At 37.3% G+C, this 16,288-nt stretch overlaps 1 protein-coding gene across 1 annotated transcript in view; it reads left to right on the top strand.

The window, feature by feature from the left end:
- CAMK4 (calcium/calmodulin dependent protein kinase IV) overlaps positions 1 to 15,136 on the top strand; it is a 260,577-nt gene extending 245,441 nt beyond the window's left edge. Inside the window, exons 10-12 of the mRNA XM_017527211.2 lie at positions 4,125 to 4,251; positions 8,493 to 8,645; positions 9,722 to 15,136. Of these exons, the coding sequence (XP_017382700.1) occupies positions 4,125 to 4,251; positions 8,493 to 8,645; positions 9,722 to 10,162 (721 nt within the window). The 3' untranslated portion in view covers positions 10,163 to 15,136. The remainder of the gene's footprint in view (positions 1 to 4,124; positions 4,252 to 8,492; positions 8,646 to 9,721) is intronic.
- The last annotated feature ends 1,152 nt before the right edge of the window (positions 15,137 to 16,288 follow it).

Here is a 16,288-nt window from a genome sequence, read left to right as displayed (position 1 = left end):
AAAATGAACATTGCTTTTTATTTTGTAATTTTCCTGAGATAGAATTCTTGTCCAGGGTTTTTCCATGTCTTTATCTGCTATGCAATGTACAGCAGATTTAGGGAACAATTCATTACTTGACAGTAGTAATGACTATGAGCCCAAAATCACCTGTGTAAACTTGCTTTTATTTTACTTATTTGCATCTCATCTAAAATAATTAGACTTAGTCCTTTTAAAAGGGCAACTGGCTATTTAATTTCTTAAGCAATTCCAAACTGGCATATTTCTTATCAGGAATATTTTAAATGTGTTTTAGCTATCAATTTTGTTTACTATTTCTGTTAGGTTTTAAAGGTCTTAAATTTAACACCCTACACAAATTTCTCTGGGAGAAAAAAAAATGAGCAAAATATTTCAATCTCTGGCATCCCTAACTCCATTCCTGAGCTCCTGTCTAATAAGAAATAAGGAGTTTCAGGGAATTTGCCAAAGAAATGGTGAAACTGCAAGTGGCGATGAAGAGAATCAATCAATTAGAAGAGCATATGAGAAGGAAGATTACTGTAGAACAACCAAAAAATAAGATACTGATGTGTTCAAGAGTTTAATTCAAAACAAGGAGATGTTGCCATTTAGAGTGCTATAAAGTTAGTTGTTGGAATGCATAATATTCAAATTTATAGAGAAATTTCAAAGGGTTTGAAAGTAAGTATATTAGTCTACCTGGGCTGACATAACAAAATATATAGACTGAGTGGCTTAAATAACAGAAAATTATTTTCTCACAGTTTTGAGGCCTGGAAGTCCAAGATCAGAGTTTCAGCACAGTCAGCTTCTGCTGAGGGCCCTCTCCTGACTTGCAGATGGCCACCCTTTCACGGTGCCCTCACATGGTGGGGAGAAAGAGAGAGCAAGCTCTGTGGAGTCTCTTCTTATGAGGGGACGAATACTGTGAGGAAGGCCCCACTCTCATGACCTCCTCTAAACCTGATTGCCTCCCAAGGGCTTCATCTCCAGATGCTATCACATTGGGAGCTAGGGCTTCAACATATGGATTTGTGGGTGAGGGGGGAATACAATTCAGTCCATAGCAGAAAGCTTTTTATTAAATTTGTTTTTAACTTAATAATGATCTTAAAAAATTCAGTGTCCAGGTGACATGGACTAGGAATGGGCTAACCGTGGGAGGGCCCCACGCCCCACCCCGCGCCGCCCACAAGCACGTTAGCAAACTCTTAAGTTCACCTCATACACATTGGCTGACAGCCAAGACAAAAAGGTTAAACAAGCACCTGATAAAATAACCACTTACTAATATGTAATACAAAAAGATATTTTCAGTGTTCAATTCCTTGTATCTTTAGAAAAGCTTGAGAGAAATTTAGAGAGGTAGAGAATCCTGTAGTTGCCCCCAAAATTTAGGTTTGCTCATAAACTATAAATATACCCAATTTATGTACCTATATACTGACACTTGTACATTGTTGAAATGTACTGGGAGGCATTAAGTATTAATGATGTAAACAAACTTGGAGAGATGGAAGTAGGAAATTAAGTTACATTTACCCAGAAAAATTGGAATATATGGAATGCATAAAACTTCATGGTATCACTGACATGGGAAAAATGAAGGGAAAAATGTAATTATTTGAGAAATATGTTAGTGTAACCCTGAAGATAGTTCTAAAAATCTGTACTATCCCCTAGTTCATTACCAAATTATACAAACTATTTTATATATTTCTTTTATCTTTATACACTTAAGGCAATTAACTAGCAGGTTTAGTTGAAAGTAAGAGTGGTAGCCTTCAAAGTGAAAATAACAGTGCTGCTTACAGCTAATATTCTTTAGTTCTCAACCAACTTCTGTCAGCCCCTAAGCCTGAGGATGTTTTATTTACTCTGTGGTTCATTAATAATTGGTGAAGTCCACTGGCAAGGTCGACTGGTACATTTTGTCTAGTGGGTTGTGTCACTGGATCCCTGGATCTCCTTTATGAGATTGGTTTAATGTACACTCAGTGGCCTGCTGGGCACCTGAGACTATGACCTCTAACATCTCACTCATTTTACCAGAAGGGCTTGGAGACAGAGTACAGAAGTAACCAAATGAAGAATTAGAACTAAGGATACAATTTGTTAATGCTTCCTGGGAAAGGAAATCTTACAATGAAGCTACATTATAAGCTTCAGTCAGATGCTTCCTTCTGTCTTCCAAATGTTGAGGCATTTGTTTTACCGATACTTATCTGTATGTACATAAACTCTGGGGCTCATTTTTCAATAAAGCCATGAATAGACATTTGATTCTTACTATCCATATAAAGAACGCTGTTCACTCTTACCCCTCTTCTTGTGGCTACTCTTGCATTTTAACTTCACTCTTTCCTTCTTCAGAGTTCTAGCTTGTCACCACCAGGATGTTGGTATGGCCTTGCTATTTCTAAGAATGACATTAGGCTGAAAATGAAGGCCATTCTAATTTTTCTCCCAGGAATTCTGGTATCTTTACTTTATACCTAAACCTTCTGCCCCTACAGACAAAAGCTGCAGGATTGGGCCTTATGATCTCATCAGAAATCAGATCACATCAGAGATTCAAACACTCTCCTTCAGCTTTCAACACTACAGTTCAGCCCTAAGGCTTTAAATTGGTGCCTTTGACCTCTGTCACCCAGGCACAAGGTCACAAATCATATTGAAATGAAAGAAAAGGCAGTTGAGCACTATAACTCTTGAGGGGTCATTTTTGTCTCTACATTTTCAGAAGGGGAAATATAAGGGACCTCCTAAACTAAGTCTAGAAAGCTGGCTCGTTTCTCCATGACTAACTGCAACAGGCCATAGGTTTCTAGTGTTGTGGAGAGCAGGGCAGGGCAGGCAAGGCAGGCAAGGCCAGACTCTCTCCTTGTCCAGGTGAGTACATGTGCCCCGTCTCACCTTAGGCTGCTCTTCCACAGGCAGGTCGGGAGTGGGATTCTCTGTGCAGACTGCTCAGTAGGGAAAGGGAGAATGCATTGGCCCAGGCCTCAGCACTGTCAAGCCTTACATTTTTCTCGCTGGCTACAGAGTATCTGGAAGAGACAAAAGATTCTCCCAGTGGGACGTTCTGTGAACAAAAGCACATAAGAAACTGCTTCTTTCTAAAAACTCATCATATTAGGATGCACTTTAATTTTTCATGCTATGTACCAACCTGGCCAGCTTGAGGGAAGCCTTCGGGAAAATGTCTTTTATTCATCCTCCCTCCCACCCTCATTTGTTTTTCTAATGGAACACAAGCAACACGTGCCCTGGCATGGGATTTTTTAAGCAGTTCCCTCTTTCCCAGTCCCTACCAATTTTAGAACTTCCACCCATCTATAAACACTGGAGGCCCACTTTTCCTTTCTCTCTTGTTAAGATGCCCAAGATAGTTCTCTGTCCCTTTTATCCCATGTTTCCCATTCATTTTTAAGCTGACTCAGTAGAAGAAAATGATACAAAGAATGAGGTAAATTGAGACTGCTCATTTCTTTGACTGCATCTGGTGACTATGTTAATATTACACACCTTGTAAGGCCATTCCCTGACAACAGTTTCAGCTCCTGTCTTTGTTCTTTCTGAAATCCAAACGGGAATGGAATGGAAATATCATAAAGCTTTCTTCATTTCTATGGAAGATTTCATAGAATAGGGCAGAATAAAAATAAATGAAAATTTTCTTCTTTCCACTTTTTGATTTCTTTACTCTCAAAAATCCCAGCTCTTCCCTTTTCTACTAAATTGGAAGTCTAATCAATCTCTGTCTGCCTGTCTGTCTGTCTTCTCAATACCTGTCAAAAGATCCATGGAAAGGCTTTAACATAATGTCTATCATGTTAGCTATTATTACTCTTGTTCTTCTGTGTAATAATTATTATTATAGCTTTTTGTAGAAATCCTAAGTTGGTTTTATATTAATTCCTACTTCCTGAGGCCTTGATTGTGTGTTTACACTATCAATAGTGAATTGTAATAAGGCAGTTACATACTTGTGCTAAGTAGAGGTACTTCCATAGCTGGAAGCTGTGGAAAAGAACAGTCTTGAATTCCTACAGAAATCTGATGAAATATACTTGAGCTTTCAAAGACATTTTATTCTCTATATTTTGTTCCTCTAGACTTTGTGGATTTGAACCATTCTATGATGAACGAGGTGATCAGTTCATGTTCAGGAGAATTCTGAATTGTGAATATTACTTTATCTCCCCCTGGTGGGATGAAGTATCTCTAAATGCCAAGGACTTGGTAAGTGTAACCAAACCAAAATGAAACAAAATGAAATAAATTGATTTTTAACTAATCAATGGGCAGTACAATTTTTTAAAATTTTGCTCTTGTTAATATCATATGTCCTTTCAATTTTAAAGTATTTTTAATAAAATGAGTTCATTAATATATTTTCCTTAGGAAATAAAAACTAGATATGTTTTTGGCTCATCACTAGCTGAATTATCATAAACTACAATTACTACAGGATTAATGAGCTTTTACTACCTAATCAGTATAAAACACCTTGCTTATGAAGAAAGCTGTGCTGGGTGAATTCTAACACAGTTTACACGAAGAATTCTGTTTTAACATGGCTTGCAAGTGCCTAGAATTTAGATATACCTCATTTCTTTATTTTTTTATTTTTTGAGACAGGATCTCACTTTGTCACCCAGGCTGGAGTGCAGTAGCATCATCATGGCTCACTGTAGCTTCCAACTCCCGGGCTTAAGCAATCCTCCCACCTTAACCCCCTGAGTAGCTGGGACACAGGTGCATGCCACCATACCCAGCTAATTTTAAAAATTGTTTTGTAAATATGGGGTATTGATATGTTGCCCAGGCTGGTCTCAAACTCCTGCCCTCAGACAGTCCTCCCACTTTGGCCTTCCAAAGAGCTGGGATTACACGTGTGAGCCACTGCATCCAGCCTAGATATACTTCAACTAAAACAATATTGCTTCCTGAAATTTCGTTCAAAGTTATTAAAATATCCTGGTAGTAACATAAGTCCCATTATGTATTACTGGCATTATAAAAATGTTCCACTGTGTTAATAGTTCATTTCGTTTGTTTTTATATTACTTCTCACTTAAGTTAATATTGATATTTGTTTGCATTTAGGAAATGCATACCTTCTGGGGAGGTCATTCACCTCTTATAAAATCAAGACGATCCTAGCATGAGATTGAAACATTTATCATCGATCCACTAGAGAAAAATCACACAGACATAATCAAAAGCTGACTTTTGAATCATAGAAGGTTAGATGTCCACGAGGTCTTAGGAGGCATCTAGTCCTCCTCTCATTTTAAAGATGAGAATGCTAAAGGCCAGACGGTGAAATGACTGCCAAGGTCACATAGCTTCCCAGCAGAAAGACATTATTAGAGCTGATCCAGTTGCCCAGACTCCCTTTCCAGTGCTCTTTTTTCTTCAAGCATTTCTTCCTTATCCTCTGTGTTCCTTCATGGAACAGATAAAGCTTATGGCTTTTCCAATATGACTGGGAAGAGAAAGTCAGTGTGTGTGATGGGTGATATGTAGATATGTCATTGGAACTCCTTCCTCGAGTCATACCCCTTGCTCCCAAACATCCCTTGAATCCATCCAGTTCTCTCCCCCTGGACCACTGCTCCAACCTCCTATGTGGACTCCTTTCCTCTTCTCATGCCTTTCTCAAATGCAGTCTGCACAGGATCCAGAGGGATGGTCTTATAAATAAATTACATCGTGTCCTTCTCCTGCTTTAAGAATCTTAGGATAAAATCCAAAACCCATAACAAGATCTAGATGACACTGCCTGGACTGGGGCCTGCCACTCTCCCCTGTGCCATCACTCACTTCGCATCTCTCTTTGATCACTCTTCACTCTAGTGTAGCACACTTGCACTTTCTCATCAGCATTGCTCAGAATGTTGCCATGACTCTTTCTTCTGCTCTGTAATGTTCTCTCGTTCTTCCTCCCTACCTTGTCCTCCATTACACACGTGCACAAACACACGCATGAGCACACACACCCCTGGGTAACTCTTACTCTCAAGCCGCAGCTGCCACTAGACATCCCTTGGGAAGCTTGGTCAGCCTTCTCCTTCAGTCCCTCTCTCCTACAGCTGGTTCCTTCTGCCAAAATCGTCCTTTACCTCCTGCACCCCCCAGTTCATAATAGTCATCACGTATATGTTTAATGGTCCTCCCTAGTTAGATTTTGAGCTCTGTGGCAGAACACAGCATGTATACCCAGACCTTAGAACCACATGGGCATACAGTACAGGCTCAATGAATGTTTATTGGATGAAACAGTGGATCCAGAAATACACCATGAAGTTTTAGAGTCTGACACAGCTGGATGCCCCCTTTAAATGCCCCCTTTGTCATGTCCTGGAAGTGTAACCTTGGGCTTATGATCTAACCCCCCTATGCTTTAGTTTTCTCATCTAGAATGATAATTGTACCTATCTCTAGGTTGTTGTGAGAATTAAGGAACATAATATATGTTAAGTTTTAAGCTAGTATCAACTAACTTAAAATAGTTCTCTTATTTAGCCTCCTTCTGTTTCTTTTCACCATTAATAAACATTAAGTGACTAAGAGGGTTAGCTTTGATATTCCTTCATTCAGCTAGATCCCATGTTAGTTTATCATCGTGTAAAACTTCAGAACTGGAAGAACCCTTGAGCTCCATAAATGCATACTTACTAGCAAAACCCACATCTGTTGTGTCATTGACAGAGACTAAACGCTGAGGAGTTGGGGAATTGGATGTAAGCGGTACTGCAGGGTAATGGCGAGGCTTTGAGTGTGATTCTAACCTTCAGAAAGTTTCCTAACGATTCAGTTAGGAATCTTCAAATGTAAACATTAACAATGGTGTATATAAATTTTTGGTGTACATTGACTTTCAATAAATTATTTGCATTTTCATAACAAAGATCGTAATGGTGAGGGAGAGGAGAAATATGTTTGAAAAATAAGAGGAAAATACCTAATTGTCAAAAATGTTGTAAGGATTAGATCTCATTTACATAAAATTATTGGTAGACATGTTCAAGGGATGATAGCTCTGAGTACTATCAGATTTTTATTTACCACCATGCTTTCTTTCTCTTAACCATCCTGCCTTCCTCCATGTCCTCTCCGATTTTAAGCCTAAATAGCCTCATGTCTCTGCCTTCTGCAAATCTAGCCAAAACAGAAATTCTTTTGTAGAAGGGAAGTGTCAAGAGAACCAGATAGTATTTATTCCTCATTTGATTTGCTACCTAATTTCCTTCACCTGTGTTCACATATCCTTAGGTAATTAGAGTTAGAAAAGACCTGAGACCTACACTCATTCAAAGCTTCTTATTTTACACATGAGCAGGCCGAAGTACAGAGAGATTGACCCCTTGGAGACATCATGGCGTAGTGGCCACAAGATGTGCTCTGGCATACACAGACCTGAGTTTAAATACAGGCTCCGTCAATTCCACACTGTTTGACCTTAGGCAAGTCACTAAATGAGTTTCCCTGCTTCCCACATTTATGAACTGGCACTATTAGTTCCGAATGGGAAGGCTACTAAAAGGATTACATGAGTTTTTAAAACGTTTTATATTCATCTAAGAAACATTTACAAAGGAATTAAAGTGGAAATAAGATTTGTAAGGAAAGGGCCTGAGGAGGTATCCATAGGTAATTCATGTATTATGTCTGTGTCTAGGGTCACAAAAGTGGTGAGCAGCGTAAACAGGGCTTGAACATGCTTCCTGAATCCCAGTAGTTCTCTACCTCATATCAGGTCACCCCTACCAAGCTCAGAACTGTGGATTATTTTATTTGTTGACCTTCCTGGGAATTTATTGACTGCCCAAGCAGTAGTAATCCTCCAGGAATGGGCTGCCAATGATTGGATTCCATTCTTTACGCAAATCATGCCCTCAAACCACGGACTTCTTTGATTATAAAATGATTTTTAAACTCTGGGCTTAGTCCTTCATGTACCCTCAAGGGGTTAGAAAGAGCTGTGAACCCCAAGATAGAAACATAAGGTAGTATTCTGTAAGTGCTGGGATACTCTCCCTTTTGTTTGTCATTGAATTGCCACAGAAAGAATGGTGATGCATGAATGATTTCATTCTGTTACCGTAGAAATGTATTTTAAGTTCTGAATTCTAGGTGGTTGTGAATTGCAGCCCAGAATTATTTTGCTGGTTCTGCCTTCAAAGAACTTCCAGTCTACAGGCAAGTGAGGAGCTGTTTCTTGACTTCCGTTGGACAGCTGCCTGTCAGTTTGGGGGTCTCAGGTGGTACATGCCCCCGTCTTTTCACAGTCCCTCAGCTACTGCTACCTCAAGCCGTTCCTGTCCACAGTGACCCCTGAGGACTTAAACAATTTTTCCAACATATGTTTAGTGGTACTGCTGTGAAATAGAGTAAGACTGGGAAGTTTGTAAGCTGAGGGCAAGCCCAGGTCACCTAAAAACCTCCCTTAAGTTCATGGTTCTTTATTATTTCAGGTCAGAAAATTAATTGTTTTGGATCCAAAGAAACGGCTGACTACCTTTCAAGCTCTCCAGCATCCATGGGTCACAGGTAAAGCAGCCAATTTTGTACACATGGATACTGCTCAAAAGAAGCTCCAAGAATTCAATGCTCGGCGTAAGCTTAAGGTAAGATGGCATATGTTTTGTTTTGTTTTTTTTAAAAAAGTATCTCTTATCTTGATCTATCAATGATAGTTCTACTATTCTTCATCTAATACTGTTGTTTATTTTTTAAGGCACCAGAAAAAATCCTGCTTTGAAATTCCAATATTGCTGACACAAAGCTACTTACAGTTTTCTTATCCTCTCATAAGGAATTCATTATTAATGAAGGGAAATTTGTTATAAGTTGATATTTACATACCAAATATATTATTGCTGCTTCCCATCTAACTAAAGTGTACTGCTTAAATGGCATTGTTCAGGAAAAACTGATATTTATTTAGAAAGTTGTTTTCTTTTGGAATATGAAAAACTTGGGAGACAATTTTTGAAACTATATTTACTAACACAGATAGATGATTACTTGAAAAAATTAAAAATTTAAGTGCTATAGTAAATTAACAAAATATGTCATTTTTATATAGTACCTATGGAATACAGATTAGGAGCTTTTCTATTACATAACTGTGTTTAGGACTAGCTTTGTAAATAGAGGATCTCAGAGAACAGCTGGGTGTCAGAATTAGGGTCCTATGCAGCCATTGCTCACAGGCTGATACAGACTAAATAAATATGAAAGGTTCCGTGGTCAAATTAATTATAAATACCCCAAATTACATCATATTGACTTAACTTAGGATTTCTCAAGCTAGCTTGATCATGGAACTCTTGTATACCCATGATGACATCCGTGTGGTAAAAACTAGTAATACCCATGGAACTAGTGTTCCATAAAACAAATACATTGGGAAACACAGTTTAAAATTTTCAAAAATTGGTTACTCATGGGTAAACGCATTTACTCAGGCTTTCAGTTATCTAGATGATTAAATACACTAATTTGTATTTAATTTGAGATTAAAGAGGTTGTACTGCTCATCTTCCAAATTTTCTTTTGGCAAACAATCTAGGAATAAGGTACTTTGAAAGCTTTAACACTAACCTATGAAACAGAATCTCTAAAAGCGCAGTTGGGGTTGAGCCCTGATGTGGTGTGTTAACGCAGAGGTAACACTTGACACCCTTCTGTTTCCAATCAGGCAGCGGTGAAGGCCGTGGTGGCCTCTTCCCGGCTGGGAAGTGCCAGCAGCAGCCATGGTAGCATCCAGGAGAGCCACAAGGCTAGCCGAGACCCTTCTCCAATTCAAGATGGCAACGAGGACATCAAAGCTATTCCAGAAGGAGAGAAAATTCAAGGAGATGGGGCTCGAGCCCCAGTTAAGGGGGCACAGGCTGAGCTGATGAAGTTACAGGCTTTAGAGAAAGTTAAAGATGAAGATATAAATGCTGAAGAGGCCCCCAGGATGGTGCCCAAGGCAGTGAAGGATGGGATAAAGGTGGATGACCCTGACACAGAGGAGGGCCTGGCAGAGGAGAAGCTGAAGACTGTGGAGGAAGCAGCAGCCCCCAGAGAAGAGCAAGGAAGCTCCGCTGTGGGATTTGAAGTTCCACAGCAAGATGTGATCCTGCCAGAGTACTAAGCCGGCTTCCTTCAAATCTGGAAGCCAAACACCGGCATTTTATGTGCTTTGTCCTTCAGCAAGGAAGGTGTGGAAGCATGATATGTACTATAGTGATTCTGTTTTTGAGGTGCAAAACAAATACATATATACCAGTTGGTAATTCTAACTTCAATGCATGTGACTGCTTTATGAAAATAATAGTGTCTTCTATGGCATGTAATGGATACCTAATACCAATGAGTTAAATTTTGCAAGTAAACACAACATGACACTTAAAAACATACATTTTCAGCAACCAGTGGCACATATTTGAAGTGAATAGTAGCAAACTGTTTTTGGTTTGAAAACCTAGTCATCCTACGTCCTTTGGATTTCTTCACAAGGTAGTAATTCCTTTGAACTACTGCTTGGCTAATACTAGGTAGTGCTGTAAGACATGTTTCCATGACTTTCACAACATTTTACTTTTTACCATTGATGTGTTCAGACTGTTTACAAGGAGATGCTTGAAGATGATAGTTGTACATACATGCAAAAAAAAAAAAATTCCACTTGCAATAGTAAGAAATTGAAGCATCCTTTAAAGGCCTTGAAACCATATGTCCCTAAAGCTTATGTGGAGAATGCTTTATTTTATTCTTATTTATATACACTATATTAATAATAACCAAAATCTTCTAAGATTCTGCTATTTTACAACCCTGAAGGAAGTATTTTACAAACTCATACTGAGTTTCATTCTTTCCTTCACCTGCTCTCCAATGAGATGACTTTCTGATAGACAAAGCTTAGAGTGTAATAAAGAAACAGGGAAGAAAAGAAGGTAAGACCACTTAGACTGAAGATAAGATTGATTTCTTTTCATTTTCCATATAAAATTGTATTTACTCATGGCTTTATACAACTTTACAGAAAGGAACATTTTAATGGATAAACTCTGTAATTACCAAATTTCAAATATTTAGAAAATATTTAGAAAAATGTATTCCACAGGTTAGTGCCAAAATGTCAGAATGGTAGGAATAATATTCCATTATAAGATCATTCATTATTGACTTTAATAGCATAAGAAAACATTATTCTTTACCAAAGCTCTTTTTTTATCCAATTGATGGTTATCTGCATATATCACTTATAAACTAGTTATTTATGGAAAGCTAGTATGTCTTTTTCTCATACTTAGAATGAAAGTATCCACATTTTACAACGTAGTGTTGAGATAGTGCCTGTCAAGAAATCTAGCACAATGCCATTTATTTACCTTAAAAAACAAAAACAAAAATAAAAACACTGATTTCAAATCAGACTTTTAAAAGGCTGAAACATTAGAACTAATATTTTGTTATGATTTTTCCTAGAATAAATATAATTTCTCCTTGACTTTCATAGGAACACTTTCCCTTTATAGATATTGCACTAAGTATCTCCAATTTATTTCTAGTTTGAGTTGAAATGAATATCAGATTATGTATCACATTGTTGGGTTTTCCTAATTTTAAAAATAGTCATTTTAAAAAACAATTATTTTCAGAGACCAAGTTAAAGACAATAAAAATGACTATCATATAAAAATCCTAATTTAAAAAAAGAGATCTAAATTATGTTGGTCCTCCCTCAAAACTAGTAAATTAGAAAATGAAATTAAAGCTCCAGTTTCTAGAGCTTGTTGGACCTCAGTAGACATTCTTCTTTCCAATCACAAATCTCCCTTTACTACCATTCTCATGGGAAGAAAACAAAATAGGACTTCCTATCTTTCATAGTTTAGGAATCTGACAGGTCACTGATACGGAGCCCCTGAAGAGGCATATCATCTGAGCTCAGAAGGTTTTGTTTTGTTTTGTTTTATATGTACTATCTAGTAAAAAGAGCACTTTTCTTCTTCCCTCTTTTCTTCCTTCCTCCTTTAATTATTCCCTCTCAGAATTCTTATGTTGTCCGTTATTAGGGGCTCACTGCTTTTAACCTTTAAAAATGCCTTTTTTATTAAGCATTAAGATTTCCATTTAAGAGGATCAACTTCCTGTTGTACTTTTTACCATGAGACTCAACAGATACACACAGGCACCCACGCACATACCCATGCACATATACACACGTATGTATGTATTGGAAGAGCAAAGAGAAGGAAGGGATTCTTGTTAGAAAGTGGCAATTAGCTGAAAGATCAGAACATATCATTCCTCCCTGCCCCTGGCCGCCATATTGTTCCAAGGGCAGTTGTTACGTTATTCCAACACTAGAGTAGTGCTGATGGCATTGGTTGGCCCCATGGACTATAGAAGCAATGTTGCAAATACCAGGGCCAATGTGTATTTTAGAATTTACTCATTTAAATGAGTGCATATGACCATTCCTTGATGTGGGTATTCAAGAGATGAAGATAATTCCCTCTATCTTTTTTAACCTATAAACTACATTTTCTAAAAATCAATGTGTTTTAAATTTTGACTCATATGTTAAAGATTAGATTCTGACAATGACTATATAGTGACTAATTTCATTGTTTTAGTAGGAAAAAGTCAAACTTTAAAAAATGTTGGTCATTTCAGTCAGATTATTCAGAGATTTCATATGTATACATCCTAAGTTAGGATAATTATGTTAACGTTTTTGAAAGCACAGCCAATGTCTATATTTCTTGTTAAAATGGAATGTATTGTCTGTCTCAAAGATTACTTTGCTAAATAACAGTAGACAAATAGAGATTTAATTTAACAAATACTTCATAACATTACTCCTAATTGGCAATATAGTCACAAAGCAAAAGAATTAAATTTCAACAAGCAATAAATTACATTTTAGACCTAACAATTATCACATTACATTATTGGTTTTTATTCTGAGATAAGTTCAGATACTTAGCAAAAACTAGGGTGTGTGTGTGTGTGTGTGTGTGTTTAACAATGAAGGAGAGTCTTGAATTATTTCCCCCATTAACAATGTCTAATTGGAATCCAGTAGTTTTTCTTAAACTGTAATTTCACTTTTCCCAGGACACATAAATAAGGTAAAATTAGAATAATATGGTTGTAGAAGTTATTGTCCAGAACAAGTGCATTATATAAATATAATATAAATATAATGCAAGCACATATGTCATTTAAAATTTTCTATTAGTCACATTTTAAGAAAAATAGATGAAACTGTAGCATTTTTAATCCAATTCATCCAAATTATTCTATCAATATATAGTTAATATTAAAATTTAATGAGATTTTGAATTCTTTATTTTTATACTGTTTTCAAAATCAGGAGTGTATGTTATACCTTTGGTACATCAAGTGCTCTATAAACACATGTAGCTAGTGGCTACCATATTAGACAGCACTGGTCTAGAGTACTTTTTATTTTAAGCAAAGTGGCACCTGAAGTTCTGTGCTTAGATTTAAGTGGCCTCAGTTTTCGCATTGAAGAGCGGTGGAAGGCCAAAAAGTGTTTCAGAAATGTACACACTGAGTAAAAGCTTATTGACCACTCCTGCCCATTCATGTGCTTCAGAGGAGAAGTGTTTCCTAACATAACTTCAAAGAACAACACTTTCCTGGGCATTACTAAATTATTTACTGACTAGTCCCTCTGATTCCTGATGGGTCCTGGAGTCTTGACTACAGCCTAGAGTCTCCTGAGTACTGCCGTGATGCCACTAGTATTCTTGCTTACTAAAATCTACTGTCAGCCAACCACGTGTCTTCATTCAGGAAGGACTGCACATAGAATCTGATTTTTGAGGCCTGGATGCTGCATGCCATCCTTGTATCACCGGCAATATGTCTTTCTGGAAATCCGAACCATACCAAATATGCATGATGAAGATTGTATAATGATGGTGGTATCATGCCAGTTATCTTCAAAATGGGAATATGACCATTAGCTGGCATTTTTTAGATTTCCTTAGAAGAGTTTAATCAACACTGCCATTACACGTGGATTTAACTAAAAACTTTTGAAAATTTTTTACATACTGAATTTAGAATAATCTTCAAGATCCTATAGCCATTTTTAGTGGAAGACTTAAAAAGAAAGGAACAATTTTTACTGTGACCTCAATTTCATAGTATTTTAAACATATTTTGTAATTCAGAATGTTTAGCAATCCCTATGTCCTGTTTCACATGTATGGTAACTGATGGTGGGTTGCCTACAGGCTGAAGATTTGGAGAGAGCCATTTTGTTTCATAAATCAGTTTTTATTGCACAAGAAGCAGCTAGTTATATTTCAAGTTGGAAAAAGAAAATGCCAGAAAAGGCAAAGGATAAAGTTAGTAAGTCATTTATTTTGTTTTAGAATTGTTCTTGCAAAGCAAATCTTTTTTTTTTTTTTAAAGGTCAAAAAAGTGAATCAGTACTAGCATTTTCTTGAAGAAGTTTGACTCAATATGTAATGAACAGATATACATAGAAGAATCAATCATAATGCCATTATGTCACTTATTTGTCATTGCAAAGTATTCAGTCTAGTTGTCTGGATTTACTTTAGATGGTGCAAAATTTCCAGACATTAACCTACGTAAAAGGATTTGCAATTTCCTTGTAATTACTGCCTGTTAGTCCATATTCTAACTTCCTTATGTTCATCATTCATATGTTCCTGATCAGGGTCATTGCTAGTAGCTGAGCATTTACTGGTTGAACACTGCTTTTATGTGTGTCTGCATTAAAAAAATTATGTACATGTTATTTCACTATTGGTATTACATATATATTCATAACCATGTGATAAGCAGAAATGTACCTAATAATTTCCTGTAAAATTTTTCAAAGTCCTTTTATTCCCCTGAAACACTCAGGGTGAATTTTTGGCTCCTTGGCAAATAAGAAAAAAAGGAGAGAGATCACTGGAGAGATATCAGCCAGCCATTTACAGTAATCAAGTTCAGCATTTCCTCTTTCTATATTTTGACCAATATATGAAGAGCAAATTTTTGTCATTATTACTCCTTGTGGATATTACCTAAGATCAGATAATATAATCTCAGCTCATAAAGCTTAGCCATGTCTATGCTTTTCTTGGAGAGCAGTAACAAACTTGGTTAATTTATGTTTGGTTGTTTAAAATTCCAACTTTCATAAATGCTCTGTGATGTATTCAAGACGATTAGATTGCGTGATATTAACTTACTACGAGAACTCAGTCTCTTTCCTGTCATCTGGATCAGAGGTCCACCAGTGCAAAAGGAAGCCTTACCAAGTAATCAGATACTGTTCTAGAGAAGACTCCAGGCATCCGACCTGGTTGAGCTCAAATGAGCCAAGTGGGAGAAAACCTCTTCTCAGCCTCTGATCGGAAGTGATACAATTTGAATATTGGTTTATTGTCATTGATCAATAATAGAAAGATGAAATTCCACCAATTGCTTGCTCTTTTCCTGTCTTGGTTTGCTACCCCATGTCCCAGATCAGTAGGACATCCCAATGGCCATCAGGCTTGTCCTCTAAAGCCCTGACGGGAGCGTCCCAGACAGGAGAAATGTAGGGTATTTGTGGCCCAGAATTTAGTTTGAAACCCTAAACAGCAATGCTAAGACTGCAAAATCGCACTATTCTAAACAGCTGTTCTCAGCTCATCTTGAAGATTGATCTGAAAAATGCATAGAGAATGTATATATTTAATATTTGCTTGTGATTCATTGTGTCAAAATGACATTTAATTTTCACTCTGATAAATCTTTTTCATTTAAAAGATTATTTCAGGCTAAATACAATAGACTTTACATTCCAGTTTTTGAAAGTTGTTTTCCCTAAGCTCTCTCCCAACTCTGACAGTTTGCGAATGATAAAAATTTACTAGGTTTGGCCTTTCCTTGATAGATGTAGAGCAGTTCATCTGTTTAGTAAAGGTACAATTAAGTATGGCTATAGGCCAGGTGCGGTGGCTCATGCCTGAAATCCCAGCACTTTGGGAGGCCGAGGTGGACGGATCACCTGAGGTCAGGAGTTCGAGACCAGCCTGGCCAATGTGGTGAAACCCCATCTCTACTAAAAATACAAAAATTAGCTGGATGTGATGGTACACACCTGTAGTCTTAGCTACTCAGGAAGCTGAGGCAGAATTGTTTGAACTCAGGAAGTGGAGGTTGCAGTGAGCCAAGATCACACCACCACACTCCAGCCTGGGCAGCAAGAATGAAACTCCATCTCAAA

This window comes from Cebus imitator, unplaced genomic scaffold, assembly GCF_001604975.1.
Source record: "Cebus imitator isolate Cc_AM_T3 unplaced genomic scaffold, Cebus_imitator-1.0 Scaffold46, whole genome shotgun sequence".
In the NCBI taxonomy this organism is placed as follows: Eukaryota; Metazoa; Chordata; class Mammalia; order Primates; family Cebidae; genus Cebus; species Cebus imitator.
The sequence above is the reverse complement of the archived record's forward strand: the minus strand, read 5'-3'. Positions and strand labels throughout refer to the sequence as shown.